A 17,364-nucleotide genomic window follows, 5' to 3' on the forward strand; every position below is an offset into this window, starting at 1 on the left:
GCCAGATTCTAGGAGGAATCCTGGCAACAAAGAGATCGTCTTATTCAAAAGGACAACCTCCATGCCATCCTCACTTTCTCGACCCAGGCAGGGGCTACAACGGTTGGCAATTTCTGGAAGCAAGACGAGGAAGGATCCTGGCGCAATTGGAAATATAAAGACGACTGGGCAGGAGCGCCCGAAACAGACAGTTGGCAGGATTATCATACAGAGATGGCGTCACGGAAAATAGCCAAGAAATCGGGGTCTGACATTCTCAGGTGGGGCAAACGCATACAAGGAAATTTCACTACAGCTGAAGCCTACTACCTTCATTCCAACAACAGCCTACCGGCAAATAACCAATGGAAAAATCTCTGGGAAATTAAACATTGGCCTAAAATTTCTTTCTTCATTTGGACAGTTCTACACGGTAGAGTGCTTACCTGGGACCAAATCCTGCGGAAAGGTAGCCATGGCCCGTCCCGCTGCGCCCTTTGCCTCACCCAAGAGGAAACCATGGAGCACCTGTTGAACCGCTGCTCCGTCAGCTCCTCCCTGTGGAGCATCCACTGCAATTTGTTTGAGAGACAACACCGCAATCAGCAAAATATTGTGAGCACAATCATCAATTGGCCAAAGAAACCTTACCTGAACCCGGTTGTCAACTGCGCCTAGCTCCTCTTCGCTGGATTCCTCCTCTGGAATATCTGGAAAGCCCGAAATGGAGCCATTTTCAAAGCAGAAACCAGATCAACGGCAGTAATCTGGGAGCAGGTCACCAAAAACCTCCGGGAAACAATCCTTTCGGAATGTTGGAAAGATGACGACTGGAAAGTCTCGAATCTGGAAGAAAACATCCTGATAAAACTGGAAATCAGACAGAGTATGGTAAACTGCAGGGAGTCTTGAGCAGATACGGCCAAAGAGGTAACAGAAAGTAACCAGTACAGAGGCCCTCCACAAGGGTTCACAAAATTGAACTTCGACAATGCAGCCAAGCACAACCCAGGCGAGGCCGGCATTGGAGGAGTCTTCAGAGACGCAGAAGGAAACACTCTCAGAACCTTCGCGATGGACTGTGGGGAAGCTTCGAACAACGAAGCAGAGCTACACGCTCTGAAACGAGGACTGGAAATAGCTCTCCGAGAAAATTTTAAACGACTCCAAATCAACGGGGACTCAAAGCTGGTAATCGACATGGTCAGGAAGCTCCAGAAGCAAATCCCAGCGGAGAGAATAAGCAAAAGCTGGCGAACCGCTTGGCTGATAATCGAAATTGGAAGGCTCATTCCGAAAATTGAATATCTCCTCCCAACTCACACCAGACGTGCAAGTAACAAGCCGGAAGATTGGCTTGCGAATTGGGGATGTCGAAACCGCGGCAAGGAAATTGATAGCAAGGGTATGCCTCTTCTGCAATAGGAAGAGAAAAACCAACTCCAGCAACTTCTAAACGACGATACGGGAAGGCAAAGCATGGGAGAAACGAATGGCCAAGATCAGGCAACACGCAGTGGAGGTGGAGATCATCCACATCAGCAAGGCTAGGACAGCTCCTACGTGGGAACGGACAGAAGGGTAAGGCAGGCACATGACAGGCAGGTGACGGGGCAGGACCAGAATGGCCGATTAAACGGAGAGGACATGCAAGCTGCGTCATCATTAAAGAAAAATCTAGAACCAACTCCGGAACTCGAGAGAATGAATAGGGAAAGGACGACAGATGGAAACAGAAGTCAAGTCGGGCTACGGCAAGAGCAGTTAACAGAGAAAGGTATGATGATGCATGATATGGAAAGGACAATCCACGCCACATTCCGAGATGGTTCAATCGGTTGGCGTGATGGAAAATTAAATGAACCAACGGAGGCCGGAATTCCCTTAAGCCAAGTGGCGGCATGCTCGACACGACATCGAGTTAATAAACCCAAGCAAACAGATGGCAGGCTCATTTCGAGCAGCAAGGAGAATGACAAAGAACGGAAAGACGCCTGCACATCTCTGCGATCAGCCCTCCTCGTCGGCCTCAACAAGGAAAGGTGGTATGTTTCCTTCTGTCCTCGTCCCTCTGGCATGCAAGCTAATTTTTCTGGTCTCTTGGTTTGGTTGAATATGCTATGGCCCTGCAAGTAGAACCCCTGTAGCAGAACAGTTATGGCTCCCTCGAACTCCTTCTGGCTCCTCCTTCTTTAGTTCCTAGTTGGGAAAGTCCCGATTTATGATAATGTCATGTCCTGCTCAAAGAGTCAGGCAGTTCGGGAGACTCCGCCGAGTCTAGCCACGCTTCTCTACTCCCTGGTTTACTTCTGCGGCCGGCTCCAATTCTGGTCCTCCATCCCGCTGTCCAAAGCAGACTGGTCTCTCTACTCTGCAGACTGGGATGTTCTCCAAACTCCTGTTAATAGATGGTGGGTCCTCTACCGTTGAGATCATTCTGGCCCTGCTCTAAAGTCAAGAATGGCTTCCCAAGCTATGAACGCTACCAGCATAGGCCAGACTCTGTCCAGGCTCTATATCTCTTTCACTGACTCTCGGCTTTCTGATGTGGCAGATAAGACCAGAGGAAACATGGCCCCTAGAAGGAACACCCCTAAACAGAAGAAGGAAGCCGGCACCAGCAGTGAACCAAAAAAAAGAGGCAGAAAGCCTGACTTAGATAAACTCCTTCAACTGATCGACGAGTACATGACTGGCATCTCTTCTGAAGTCTGCGCTCTCATCCATGAATGGGAACGCGAGCTGAGGGAAATAAGTGCGGACCAGGAAATTCCCCGTGAGGACTGGACTATAATCTCCGACCCAAGTACTTCCAGAGGCAGGGACTCGCTATTCAATAGAACGTTACAATTCTACTGGATAATGAAGCATGTGGTTGGCAGGGCCATGGAGGTCAACCAAGCGGTGCGCGAGGAGGAAGATGAAGAACGCAAGCAAGCAGAAGAACTCCTCAAACGCCAACTGACGGATGAATCTGCCTCCATAAAAAACATTCTATTGAAAGAACTCGCGACGGTCCAAGTTCAAGTTTCCAGAAACCATTTGATGCTCAAAAACATAGAGCAATTGACACTGGAGCTCAAATGGGCTATTGAGCAGAAGATCCTGAAGCCGGGCGACAGTGACTCCAAGCATGCCCCGGTGAATCTGTCGGATGAAGATTAATGGTGTGTTTATTTCCTTAAAGTTTTGTGATGAATTTGAACGTCTGGGTTCCTTCCACTGCTACAGTAGTCAGTCTAGCTTTGAATAAGAAGAATAGTGGTTATGATAGGAAGAAAGAGTTAAACATTTTTAAATTTTGGTCGGGCTTTCAAGCCAAAAGGTGGCGGTCTGGTTTCCCTCGGGCAGGCCAGCCACCCGAACTCTAGTATAACTGTATTTTGCTGTTTTTTGGAATGAAGATGCCTAACCTTACAAAAAAAAAAAAATCTAAAGTTAATTTTATGAATTTAATTTATATATATTTTAAATTATTTAGTTATAAAAATTGATTATTTGAATTAATTGGTTTAAAATAAATAAATAATAAAGGAAATAAATAAATATGGACATTCTTTTCTACCTAATTATAAAGGATTAAATATGAGAATATAATATTTTAGCTATAAATTAAATGGATAATATGTATAAATTAAAGAAAAATATGACTTATGACTTAACTAAGAGAAATAAGAATATAAATAAATATATATGGATTAAAAACAAATTTATAAATCGAGGCTAGGGGAAATAACCTATAACAATGAATCAAGATGAAAATTACATAAAGAGGAAGAATGGAAAAAAGGAAGTTATATTTTCGGGTATTTCTTCTCGGAATAATGTTTATTATTTTATTATTCCCTTCCCTAAATTATGAGTTTATTATAATCCTTCATATATATTTTATATATATCTTATTCCTAGTCAAATCTAAAGTTAATTATATGAATTTAATTTATAGATATTTTAAATTATTTAGTTATAAAAAATTATTATTTAAATTAATTGGTTTAAAATTAAAAATAATAATAAATAATAAAAATTATTATTACTATAATAAAAATTATTTAAATAATATAGAATATTTCCCTTTTCTTCTCCAAGTCAAATATAATCATTTTCTTCTAACCTTTAGGATGGCCTATCCTCCTATTTAACATGTTGCCTTGATTTGTTTCTTCATCTTATCCTAAAGATAACCACACTGATTGGTTTGAAACGTGTCAACCAAATTCTTATAATGTGATTTCTTTCGAAAATGTTTTAGATATTCAAGATATCGATCACATAAGCTTGAATTCGAATATCACTATCTTGCACGGGAGGGTTGTTACAATCAAGGTTCATGTTTTTGAACAAGTAGGCTTGCAGGTTTCTAAGATGAAGGTAGATCTTGCATTCCTTAAGAGATGCAGGGATTTTTCATTTGTTCCTCTTTTTGCTCAGATTAAGCATCGCCTTAACAAGTCCGGTAATCATCATATTTTTCTGAATGCTAGTCTTTCCCTTATTTGATCTTAGATTTATAGAGTTAGGGGCAAGATTGATTTTCTTCCTAGGCATCTATTTTCGTTACATTTGGAGGTGTCAGCTTATTTTTTGTAGAGCTATGTAATAGAATTGAAGCCTGCTCAACTTTAAAATCTTGGTGCATGGAAGATATCTCGACATAAAAACAGTGTGCGAAATTTATCAAACTCTCCAATAAATCCTCTTCCCATGGAGATTCTTCAGTCTCATCTGGCTTCTCCTCAAATAGAAGATTTAATAACAACCAAGTGTATGCACCTAGCTCCTGGATTAACAACAATATTCTTTGTGAAAATGGGTTAGCAACTTCTAGATTTAATGAAATTAGTGGATTGGGCTTTCTCAGTCATCCTTTTAGCCATGAGGTTTGTTTCTTTGAAGAATGTTGTCCTCAGCTCAATTTTGTTCATCCGAATTCTCTTTCTCTTGCCATCACTTCCCCCAAAATTCTGGATCACTCAGCATCTGATGATAATTGTCCCCCTTGCATTTTGGCTTCTGATCTAGGGTCTCATCCTAGCATTGTTTTGCAGACCAGCCCCACTAATCTTCATCTCTCCTCCAACGAACCTCATCTCGTTGATGTAATACCACCTTACATTGTTGGCTCCTCATTAAATTTTGAGTGTCCATCAACCCTTGTTGCATCCTCTGTCATGCTCAGCCCTTCCAACCCTTCACCTTTTTCATCCAGTCATCCCCTCTCTGACCCGCATGTAGATCCTTCTTTTCCCTTTGATCGCATTAACCCTTCCGCTAACCAGGATTCCTTTGGTGTAGGTTTGATCGTGGTCTCGCCCTCTAGCCCTTCACCTTGTTCATCCGGTCATCCCCTCTCCAGCCCGCATATATATCCTTTGGTTCCTTGTGATCCTGTTAAACCTTTTGCCGACTAGGATTCCTCTGGCATAGGTTCACTTATGGTCTCCTTTAATTCCCCTTCTAATATCTTGCATCAGTTGTCTATTTCTTATGACAATTGGATTAACAGTTTTATTATTATTATTAATAGAGGACTTAGCTTTATGAATAATAGTAAAGATAATAATAATAATATTAGATCTAGTTATATAAATAATAGTAAAGACAATTATAATAATAACAATAATGATAAACCTAGCTATAATAATAATAATAATAAGAGAGGCTTAGCTATATAAATAATAGTAAAGATGGCAATAATAATTATAATAATAATAAAAATATTGATGTTGATACCAATATTAATTCTATTAAAGAGCTGAGAAATAATAATAATAATAATAATAATAATCCTAATAATAAAGTAGTTAATTTGTCAAGTTTTTCTTTTCCTCCTCCGGTCTTTAAGCTTTTGGAGAAGGGATTAAATGTTTCCCTTGCTCCCATGAAAATTCTAGTGGGTGATATTATGTGCGACGTTGAATTTTGGATAAGGGTCTCACTGGATAATATTAAAGATATTTTTTTTTCTCCGTAAAGACTATTTCTATTAAATAAAAAGAAAAAATATGTACAAAGAGGTCAAGACCTCAGAGGGGGCAGAAGCCAGCCCTCAACCAAAGAGTCTGATACATACAAATCCTTCTATCCGCCCTTCCAGGATTGAGAGACCTTGAAACATGATTTGTAAGTCCCTGACAGACAAGAAAGTGAACCAGTTCTGTGTCAAACACTATAGTACTATCGCTGACAATGGCTTTGCTGATAGGCATTCTGTCATAACCACCATATACAAAATTAAAGAAAAAAAAGGGCTTGCTGAGCCATGATTGTTACTGCTCATCAGACTATATTGACTAGCACCGATACAAAAACAAGAACTGAAACAAGAACAATATCTAGAGACGCATGACATAGATGCATAACATAAAATGAAACAGAGCAAAGGCGAGAATGCCAACAGTAGGCATTGAACCAGAATCATTAAACATGTTTAGGAGAGTCGAGAGCATCCTTGTCCACTTGGCCGGAAGAGGCAATCCACGTGATGACCTCATCTCCCGCGATACCGCCATCTGGAGGAATTACCAAATTCAAAATGCTGCCTGGAGGATGAACCGGCTCACATGCAAGCACCTCGCGCTGATTGGAGTCTGCCGGAGGCTGAGGAGCTTCAGGTACAATGCCATCTTCCTGCATGTTGTCGTCGTTGAAAACAACCCCAGCCATCTCCCCCTAAAGGACACTATCATCCTGAGACTGAGACGTGGTGGTGTGGGCCGAGCTGCTGGGCTTATCCTCCTCCTCAGCAAGGATTACAGTGATGCTGGCTGATAGCACGGGCTTATTGAGCCTGCTATGGAATGTGAAGCGGGTTGTTTGAAAGGAGTTGTGCGGGAGAGTCCTACCATGGCCAGAAGGCGGAGAGGATGGGAAGGCAGAAGTGATGGGGACAATGTTTTGGGGAGTAGAATGAGAGGCCCGGCCTCGATTACCAGTGGTGCCTCCACGGCGAGAGACTCCACGACTACGAACCATTTTCGAATTATCAGAGAGACCAGGGAAGGGAAATTGGCAGAGCCGAAGGGGAAAGGGCTGAGCGCAGGCGGACCAGGCTAGACTTAGAATCCAGATGAGCTTCCAATCAGCCTGAACGAAGCAGGGGTGCGGGAAGAATAGCGGGCGGAGGTAGAAAGAGCCGAGGGCAATTGCATAAACCAGACACCAGGCCATGGATAAATCACCGCGCATAGTCTCTCGAGCCGAGCGCGCATTGAATACCAACTGTGTGACCATTATTCTGTACCCTGGCGAATTCATATCGCATGCTATGGGATTGTGGGATCCGCATCCGCGAGCCAGGTGCAGGGACAGCTGCCTGCGAGGAATAAATCCTCATAAATGCTCAGCAGTGACACCCGCATCCGGGTGATAATATTAAAGATATTTTTTTTTTCTCGATAACACTGATCTATTTATATTACAAAAAGTCAAAAATATTACAAAAATTACATCTGGGCCAAAGCCCTGTACCTTCAGAGAAGATATCAGTCATTGCTACCTTGCATAGAAGAGCGACACGTAGCATACAGTAATCGACACGGTGGATTCATTACATGACACGGTGAGTACCGAAACTGACACGATGGATGCATTACTGGACAAGGTGAACACAAATCGACACGCTGCGTATGGAAAACGACATGGTGAACATGTTGAACGACGCGTGGGCTGAGACTATGAACCGAAATTACAGACATAAACTCCATAATAGATGTACAAAATCATGAAAATGAAAAGGTCAGAGAAATTCATTCCTTGCTGCCCAGACTTGGCGACTGCTGAGTTAATCGTCATCCGTGGTGTGAGGTTCATCAGATGCTGGACCCTTGAGCTTTTCCGCTGCTTCCTTACCCTGGCACGAGCTCCTTTGAGCAGGTTCCTTACCCTGGCACGAGCTTCTCTGAATAGGTTCGCTGGGGCCAGCTTCATCCGTCTGAACCGGACGCGTGAAGTCTACAGTGGGAGTCTCCATGTCGACCCGCGGGACAGTCACCGTATCCAAGCGCCCACGAGCACTGCTACAATGCTCCACAGTAACCGACACTATCAGAGTGTTATTAGCAAAAGCACAGGGAATTCTATATCGAATGGCCGGATGTTCCGAGTGACCACACTCCGGAATGCCCCAATTGCCTCTAGCATTGCGGCCTGGAGGCCTGTTTTGCTCAGAGGTAAATTCAACTGAGGACGTTGGAGAAATCTCAGGCCTCTGAGAGGCAGAATGCCCTCTAGCCATTCCTCTGCGACTGCTCATCCTGAGCCTCTCCCTTGGCATTTGGCGATGGCTTCCCTCACCTATAATTCCTCCAGAAACCTTGTTCCAAGCAATAACCCACTCAAACGGCCTGGAATGCGGCAGAGAGGTCAGGGAGGCAACCTTAATAGCTCCCATGCTCCTCGGATGTTGCAGCGCATTGAATGGCGCCAGCAACCTCCTGTACATTCCCCCGTCGTTCCCCTGCTCCAGACTAGACAGCCTAACTACATTCCTCTCCACGCAAAACATTGCGAATTTGCTGATTGCATCGCCTTCCGGCGAATTTAAGGAGCCTGCTCCTTGGCTTGGCGTGACTTGTCCGGGCTGACAGAGGCCCATGTGACAAGCCACATGCCTCATAACTGTTCTAACTCGCGGCATGGACAGTGATGTCACCCGCATCCGGGAGATAATATTAAAGATATTATTTAGCAAGACTGTGTTGTTATTCTTAGGAAAGCAAAGCCCCCTAAGAATAACATCAACAAGGATGAGTTCGAAGCCCTCAGATCTTTGAACAAGAACCAAGACATCATTGTTTTAAAAGCTAACAAAGGTGGGGCCGTTGTAATCCTTGATAAGGAGGATTATCGGAAGAAGATGTTGGATCACCTGGTTAACAATGGAAGCTACATAAATCTTGACAAGAATCCCTTGAAAAAGATCTCTAGAATGGTTTCTCTTGCTATTAAGTCCAGTAGCACTATTGGCTCCTTTAGCCATAAACTTATTGAGAGTAGCCCTATCACTCCCAGGATCTATGGGATTCCCAAAATCCACAAAGAGGGAGTCCCCCTTAGACCCATTATCAACACCATAGGTGGGCCAACCTATATTTTAGCTAAATATTTAGCCACAAAGCTAAAGCCCCTGGTTGGACATACGGTCCTTTGTCAAAGACTCCTCATCGTTTGTCAATTATTTGAAGGATATGAAATTTGATCTTGGAGACAATCTTGTCAAGTTTGATGTAGTTTCCCTATACACTAACATTCCCATTAAGGAAGCCCTTGATGTCATCTTTCACCTCATTGATCCTGACACTGCTAAATTAGTTGAGATTTGCCTCACTTCTACTTTTTTCTGTTTTGAAGGTGAGTTCTATGAACAAACTTGTGATGTGTCCATGGGCTCCCCCCTGTCCCCTATCATTTCTAAACTATTTATGGAAGACTTTGAATCCAAGGCTTTATCCTCAACTATATTTAAACCTAAGCTTTGGAAAAGATTTATTGATGACACATGTTCCATATGGCAACACAGGCCTGATAAGTTAGATCTCTTTTCCAGCATCTTAATAATCAGTCTAACTCCGTAAAGTTTACCATGGAGCAAGAATTTGAGAGTTTCCTTCCTTTCCTTGATGTCCTCATTTCAAGGAAATTTGATGGATCTTTCTCCCAACAAGTGTATCGAAAGAAAAACCATAGTGAGAAGTATCTTCATGCCAATTTCCATCATTTCCTTTCTCAGAAGATAGGTGTTCTCAGCATGTTAGCCACTCGTGCTCTAAGGATTTCTGATGAAGACCACCTTTCTAAAGAAAAGTCCCATCTCCTTAATGTTTTTGTTTATAATGGATATAGTAGGCAATAGGGTATTAAAGCTTTCGTCAAATCTAGTAAAGGTCCTAAGATTAAGAAAGACCCCATTGATCATAATTTAGAATTTCACATCCCCTTCATCCAAGGGATGACTGACAAGATTGCGAGAATTCGAAGAAGCATAATGATCCCTCAACCTCTAGGCCCCTCAACACCATTATAAGTTCCCTAAATTATGTTAAAGACCATATGAACACTATGGATATGAAAGGTGTTTATATCATCTCGTGTTCTTGTGGAACCTCATAAATTGGCGAAACTAGTTGATCTAATAACCAGAGGATTAAGGAACACACTACTAATATCAAGCACAAAAGGACCCACTCTTCAACTTTGGCGGAACATGTAGAGAAGTCCAAGCATCATATATGCATTGAGGAGGCTAAGGTGATTGCGAAGATTTCTTATTTTCATCACCGTAAGTTTATGGAAGCCATTGAAATTGAGAGTACATCCAGTAATCTTAACAAGGATGACGGAAACTGTTGGATTCCCACCCTTTATTCTTAGTTTTTTCTCTATCTTTGTCTTGGCTTTTTGTCTTGTTTGCAATAGGTTATTCCCCCTGATTTATTAATTTGTTTTTAATCCATATATATTTATATTCTTATTCTTATTTCTCTTAGTTAAGTCATAAGTCATATTTTTCTTTAATTTATAATGTTGAATATATATTATCCATTTAATTTATAGTTAAAAGGATTTTTTTCCCCTTGGAAAAAATTGTATTTTTCATTAGTAAAGGAAAATTACATGTTGAATATGCAAAGTGCATATGTTTTATGTGAGGCAAAGTGCGTGTCAAAAATAAGAGTATCCAATTTAATAAAAATTAGTGCCTTGCATCCACACAAGGAGGCATTGTTCAGCGAAGAAAAACAAAATAACTCTACATAGAGAGTGTATGTCTGCTAAAATAACTCTACATAGAGAATGTATGTCTGCTAAATATACATATGTCTGCTAAAATAACTCTACATAGAGAATGTATGTCTGCTAAATATACATCTGATAATTTAAAAGAACATAGAGAGTGTATGTGCTGATAATTTAAAAGCATAAAATATTTACATATGCTAGAAAATGTAAAAAAAACTAGGCTCCAGTTAGTCTATGATGTCATGTCCATAAATGGTCCATGGTGCTAAAAGATTAGATTCTCATATTTAATCCTTTATAATTAGGTAGAAAAGAATGTCCATAGTTATTTATATCCTTTATTATTATTATTATTGGCATTTGATATATTATTATTAATCTAAAATTATTTTATTCCTACTTTATCTTAGGAAGTTATATTTCTCACTATTTCTTCTTGGAATAATGTTTATTATTTATTATTCTCTTCCCTAAATTATGAGTTTGTTATAATCCTTCAGATATATTTATGTATAACTTATTCTTAGTCAAGCCTAAAGTTAATTTTATAAAAATAAAACAAAACAAAATAAATAATAATAATAATAAGTATTATAAAAAATATTTAAATAATATAAAATGTTTTTTTTTAAGAAGTCAAATATAGTGGTTTTATTACCAAATTCTTCTCATGTGATTTCTTCTCAAAACAATGAAATTTTCTTTTAAATGAATGAAGAAAATCTAATAGAAGTCGTTAGCCTCTGAGACAGATATGAAAACTAAAATAAAACCCTAAGCTTCATGCAAGTGGAACATGGGGTTCTAAGGAACCCTTTCTCCCATAAACGACTTCAAAATTAAGAGACTAAGATTAGGCGTCTGTGACAGCCAGATAAGACAGTCATGAGAAGCCAAAGGTACCAACGTAGAAGGGAAGACAAATGGGTATTGAAGTTACAACATTTCTTCCTGGAGCAAGAGACCTTACCTGAAGAAAAAAAAAAAGACGAGCTTAGTTTCGTGGCAAAAAGATCCAAAATGAAATATATGAAAAGGCTAAGTGAGAGTAACCCATACCTGTTAAACCCTTCAGATGCTGGCTCAAAAATAAGATACTTGTACGTGAATCGAAACATATAATCACGCTTAAGAATTAGTGGAGTAACAAAGACAATCTAGGGGCTTACCAGGTATAAGACTGTTGTGAAGGGGGAAAGAATACAGTTCGAAGTTGGGCCAACACTTCTGACCATTGTTCCTCCCACCTATAACAAAACCCCCTCTTATCAGTCAGCAATTAAAGAAATGTAAAAAAAAAAAATAAGCTACTGAGATTATCTTGGGTTGGACTTGGAAAAATGAATTACCTAGCGATTAAGGAAGTTGTTACCCATATGTGAAAGTTTGGGTAGGGTTAAAGATTGTGAAAGAGTTTCTCCACAGGAACATGGTTTCAAGATTGTCAAAGGGCCGCTGGGGGCTAAGCAAGTAGTTACTCCCAACCAACCCTAGCACAGGAGCACCGTCGACTCTAGAACCAATCCTATGGAAGTTTTGTTGCCACCTGTAAGTCAGCAGAAAGACATTAGTCCATCGAAAAAGAATCCAGAAGGTCACCCATGACATTAGTGGGAGGCTTAGCACGTCCTAGATACCATTCATCACCGACTATTACATAACACTTTGTAGGCATACTAAAATGGAAATCGACGCTTGTGATCTAATCATGTTAAACATGAGAGCATAGGGACATCACATTAAGTTTGGAATGATGGGATCAAACTAGCATTATATGTACACATAATATTTAGTATATATGATACTCTTCATCAAGTTGGTTAGGAACTTACTACTGGTAAAGAATAGCTAGATCACATGGAAAGATAATAAAGAAGTAGCAACTAATTTTTATTTTTTTTTACGGTCAATTTTTTTATTTTACATAGTTTGTATTGAAGGATGTTACATGCTCGAATACAATATCATCCCTATTCCCATTACTACTAAAGTAAAGAAAAGAAATCGTTGTTACTTTAACTGTACAAGGAAAAACAAAGATTTCTTAAAGATTGGTAAATTCTTATTTAAGCCTGGGATTGGATATGTCTGGTAAGGATTAAAAAGCAAGAGGGTTTGATTCCATTACTTTTAAACAATCAAATAGTATTTAATAAAGGGGAAAACTAAAGGGCAGTTTTATATTTATGGTTGATTTTTTAAATATTTGATAGACATGGATACAATCAATTATTTAATTGTGCTTTTGTATCTCTGATTTTTAAATATTCGGAGAATCAACTATCGACATAAGCTCATGGAAACCAAAGAAATTAAAACTAACCTAAACACAATGCAAATAAGCTTCATGTAATGTAGCACACAACACAATTACATTAAAATAAAACAGTGGGAAATGATTCAGGAAGAGGAAGGCAGAAGAAGATGCTCTAAATTGCAAAAGAGGAAAAATGAACGTCTCTAGTGCTTGCACACCAACGTCGGAGCGAGCACCACCATGGCAGGCATGCTTGAAGAGAGTGGCAAGCAGGCAAAAGAGAATATTCGAAGAAATAGAACCAGTGGTTGTTGAGAGTGGCAAGCAGGCAAAAGAGAATATTTAAGCGGCAGTCGAAGAAATAGAACCAGTGGTTGTTACACTTCCCCTTACCCACGACTCTTCAGATTTGAGTACTAAAAAATATTTATTGTACATTGTAAGAAAAAAGATGACAAACCTTAATGAAATCATAGCAATCGAAAAAATATTTATTGTACATTGTAAGAGAAAAGATGACAGAGCTTAATAAAATCATAGCGTTCAAATAAACTATACAACCAATAATATAGACATTCATTTTTTTAAATTTAAAATTCCTCGAACCCTCGTCCACAACATTAATTTATTAAAAATTTAAAATTCGTCAAACCCTCATCCACAACTTGAAATAGTTACACCTATGGCCTTAGTTAATCATATGGCAAGTTCAGCATTTTACTCCATATTCATAATATAAATTATATCCATAGTGCAAAGGACGTCCATTGTCCATGTCACCCATGTTAAAGTATGAAAACGTAGTCTATATAATTGTCATTTATTATTAATTTTTTGGATAAATAATTATCATGGGTAAATAGGTATTAATTTTTTTTAATAATTAATAATAAAAATGATAAAGAGAATTATTAATTTTAAGATTTTTAAAATAACATATTCGGAACAATATAAATGTGATTTATGCATCCATTTATTTATTTATTTTAATAACTAAAATAAAATTGATAAGAAAAATATTAATTTTAATAGATTTTTAAAACAATATATTATATAAATAAATGTGATTTATGCGAGTCAATATGTTAGGTTGAGCTGTAGATAAATATTTTTCAACTTTAAAATTAATTTTAATTTGATCTAAAAATATTAATTTTATGGAAATGCTATAAAGTTCTATTAGTAGAATTAAAAATATATAAAGTGTGAAAATGGTAAGTTGTGTTGATGAATTTTTTATTTTTTTATCAATTTTATAAAAAATTATGGTAAGTTGTGTTGATGAATTTTTTATTTTTTTATCAATTTTATAAAAAAATTATAGAAATTAATTAAAATTATAAATTGATTTATGAAATTTATATAATCAATTTTCATAATATTAAATTTATTCGTAAATAAAAACACATTTTAAAACTAATTTTAATTTTAAGTGATTTTTTATACCGTTAAAATTAATTAAAAATCTTGAAACCATGAACCTAGATGTTAATGTAGTCCATTAAATCTCATTCAACGGACTTGAAACACTAAACTAATAACACTAGTTATAAAAAAAATCTCATCTCAATTACGAATGAATTATATCTTTAAAAACCATCTATCCTCACTGATTTATCTCCAACATACCTCGATATATATATATAAATTATTATTATCTTCATCGACCATTTATGGATCCTAATCAAAATATTCTTATTCTCATTAATATCACATGTGTATTTATTGATATAGTTATTAATATTGGTTGTGACTTATGATGATATTAGTAGTACAATTTTTCGCTTCGCACGTGGACTAGGACATATATGGTATTGTTGTGTTTCTTTATATACATACTATATACAAATTTATATGAGAGAATCATATATGTTTTGAGATTTTTGCTGAGTGAATACAATGTCTAGCTCAATTACCATTAAAAATTCCTAATCTTAATCACCACTAAATAATCTCCAATGGACAAAAAAAAATGACATGAACGTCAACATAAACATTAAAATATTGAAAGAAATATCTCTATGATTATATGCTTACAATCATAGAAATAGCATTCCAATAAATGCCCACTAACAACAAATGTTAAATCCAAGAATGAATTCTATCCTCAACTCTTCCTAAAAAATTTAAAATACACTCCACCCAAAATAATTTACTTTAGTAAATGAAAAAAATTAGAATCATAAATGAATTATCCATTGATTATATGCTTGCAATAATAGAATTTGCATTCCAATTAATGCATATGGGAAACAAAAATGAAATCTCCTTGTTGGGATATCAAGATATTGCTCCAAAACCTTTCCTACGAGAGAATATGTGGACAATAACAATTATTAGGACATCTTTTTTCAGACTCAAATGAGAGAAGTTTCAATAAAAAAGTTATTTATTTCGGAAAATCCTTCCCCTAATTACGAGTAATTTTGATAAAACCTAATTATTTTGACAACGCCTTCTGAAATTAGAAGGGTAGAGAATAAAAACATGGTTGGGAAAGAAATCAGAACTCTTAGAAACATCTATGTCATCTATTATTCTAGAGTGAAGTGTTATTTAAGCAAAGATGATGAGACATGGTTGTGACACAGGAGGATGGATCATGTTAACTTTGACAGTTTGATGAAGGTCAACAAAATAGGGTTAAAAAAGCGGTTTACCAAAAATATTGAAACGAAATAGTTCAGTATATAAGTCTTGTCATTGTGGAAAATAGACAAGGGTGCAATTCAAAACAAGGGAGTATTCCACATCCATACCTCTAGAACTTGTTCATACAAACATCAGTGGTCCAACTAGAGCACAAAGTCTGACCGTTGAAAGGTATTTTATATTTTTCATTGACTTTTTCACAATAGCCATGTTGATCATGTTATTAAAAGAGAAATTAGAAGCCTTAATAAAATATAAAGCATTTAAAGCATGAGTTGAGAATGAAAAATATCTTAAGATCAATTCTTGTGGTAAGACAGAGGAGGTTAGTTCACTTCAAAGGATTTTGAAGAGTTTTGCGAAGAATATGAAATTAGAAAATAATACTCCATTGCAAGAACCCCTCAATAGAATGGAGTTGTAGAACAGAAGAACAAAACCATTCAGAATATGGGTAGATCCATGATGGATGAATAAAAAGTGGCAAACACATTCTCGAGTGAAGTTGTTCAAGTTATTGTTTACTTGGAAAACAAAACTGAACTCAGACTGAACAACAATAAGACTCCCTATGAACTGTGGAAATGAATACAAGCCTAATTAATAATATCAATGTGTTTAGTAGAAAGCATTACATCAAGAGGAATGGAAAAAAATTGGTAAGCTTGACTCTCATGCATATGAAGGAATTTTTCCTTGGATATATGATCAAAAGAAAAGACTACATGTGTTATAACAAAAGAACTATGGGGATTGAATAAAGCCTTGATGTTTGAGTGGATGAAGACATTCACCATACCACAAAGCCTTAGGAGAAATTATATGTGGACAATGGTTTCGTGTACAAATGGGAAGAAATATGAGGATTTACAAAAATCATCTCAAAAATACAAAACTCCATCTAGATATCGGAAGAAGCAACATCCTGACAGCTAGATAATTCGAAGTAAAGATGTAGATGTGCATAACAAATGGATATTTATAGGCAGTCATAGATTAGAAACTTTGCGCTATTGTCATAGATAGATCCCAGGGATTTCAGGTAGGAAAGTGAAGACAAGTGTTGGATTAAGGAAAGATACAAAGAACTAGATCAAATAGAGAAGAACAATATGTGGGAATTGGTTCCTAGGCCGAAGGATAAGAATGTCATTGGCACAAAATGGGTGTTCAAGAATAAACTAAGGAATACAGTCAGGGTATGAGGAACATGGCCAAAAAAATCTGTAAAGGCTACACTAAAGTACAAGATATATATTTTGTCAAATATTTTCCCCTGTAGATATACTTGAAGTGATTAGAATGTTTTTGGAATTTCTTGTGACAAAAACTTTAAGGTTTATCAATGGATGTCAAATTAGCCTTTCTTAATGATGATGTTGAAAAAGAAGTGTATATTGAGCAACCAAAATGTTTTATTCTCTTGGACAAATAAACCCTATGTGTGAAAAATAAGAAAATAATTTACGGGCTGAAGGAGCTCCAGAGTATGGCACACTAGGATGGCTAAGTATTTATGACCAACAAGGGTTCAAAAGAGGAACAACAAACAACAATTTATATATTAAATCTGAAAATGATTATTTGCTTATTATTGTTTTGTATGTAGATGACATCATATTTGGAAGTGATTTGGAGTAGATAGGACACAATTTGTAGAAGAAATGAAAAGAATTTTAGATGTCATGTTGCAAGAGCTGTTCATTATTTCTTGGCTTACAAATCACATGGTAACC

At 37.4% G+C, this 17,364-nt stretch overlaps 2 protein-coding genes across 2 annotated transcripts in view; one reads left to right on the forward strand and one right to left on the reverse strand.

Annotated features, from left to right (window-relative positions):
- Window positions 1–213: 213 nt before the first annotated feature.
- LOC149194559 (uncharacterized) lies at window positions 214–657 on the forward strand. Its single transcript, XM_089407714.1, has one exon. The coding sequence runs from the start codon at window positions 214–216 to the stop codon at window positions 655–657; it is 444 nt and encodes a 147-aa protein (XP_089263840.1).
- An 8,119-nt stretch (window positions 658–8,776) lies between these two features.
- The window catches only part of LOC149194560 (serine carboxypeptidase II-3-like), a 50,084-nt gene continuing 41,496 nt past the window's right edge, over window positions 8,777–17,364 (reverse strand). Inside the window, exon 9 of the mRNA XM_089407715.1 lies at window positions 8,777–9,031. Within this exon, the coding sequence (XP_089263841.1) occupies window positions 8,777–9,031 (255 nt within the window). The remainder of the gene's footprint in view (window positions 9,032–17,364) is intronic.

The sequence above is a fragment of the Pinus tabuliformis genome, chromosome 2_2 (genome assembly GCF_031772625.1).
Source record: "Pinus tabuliformis cultivar Carrire ecotype Pingquan chromosome 2_2, CPIR1, whole genome shotgun sequence".
NCBI lineage: Eukaryota > Viridiplantae > Streptophyta > Pinopsida > Pinales > Pinaceae > Pinus > Pinus tabuliformis.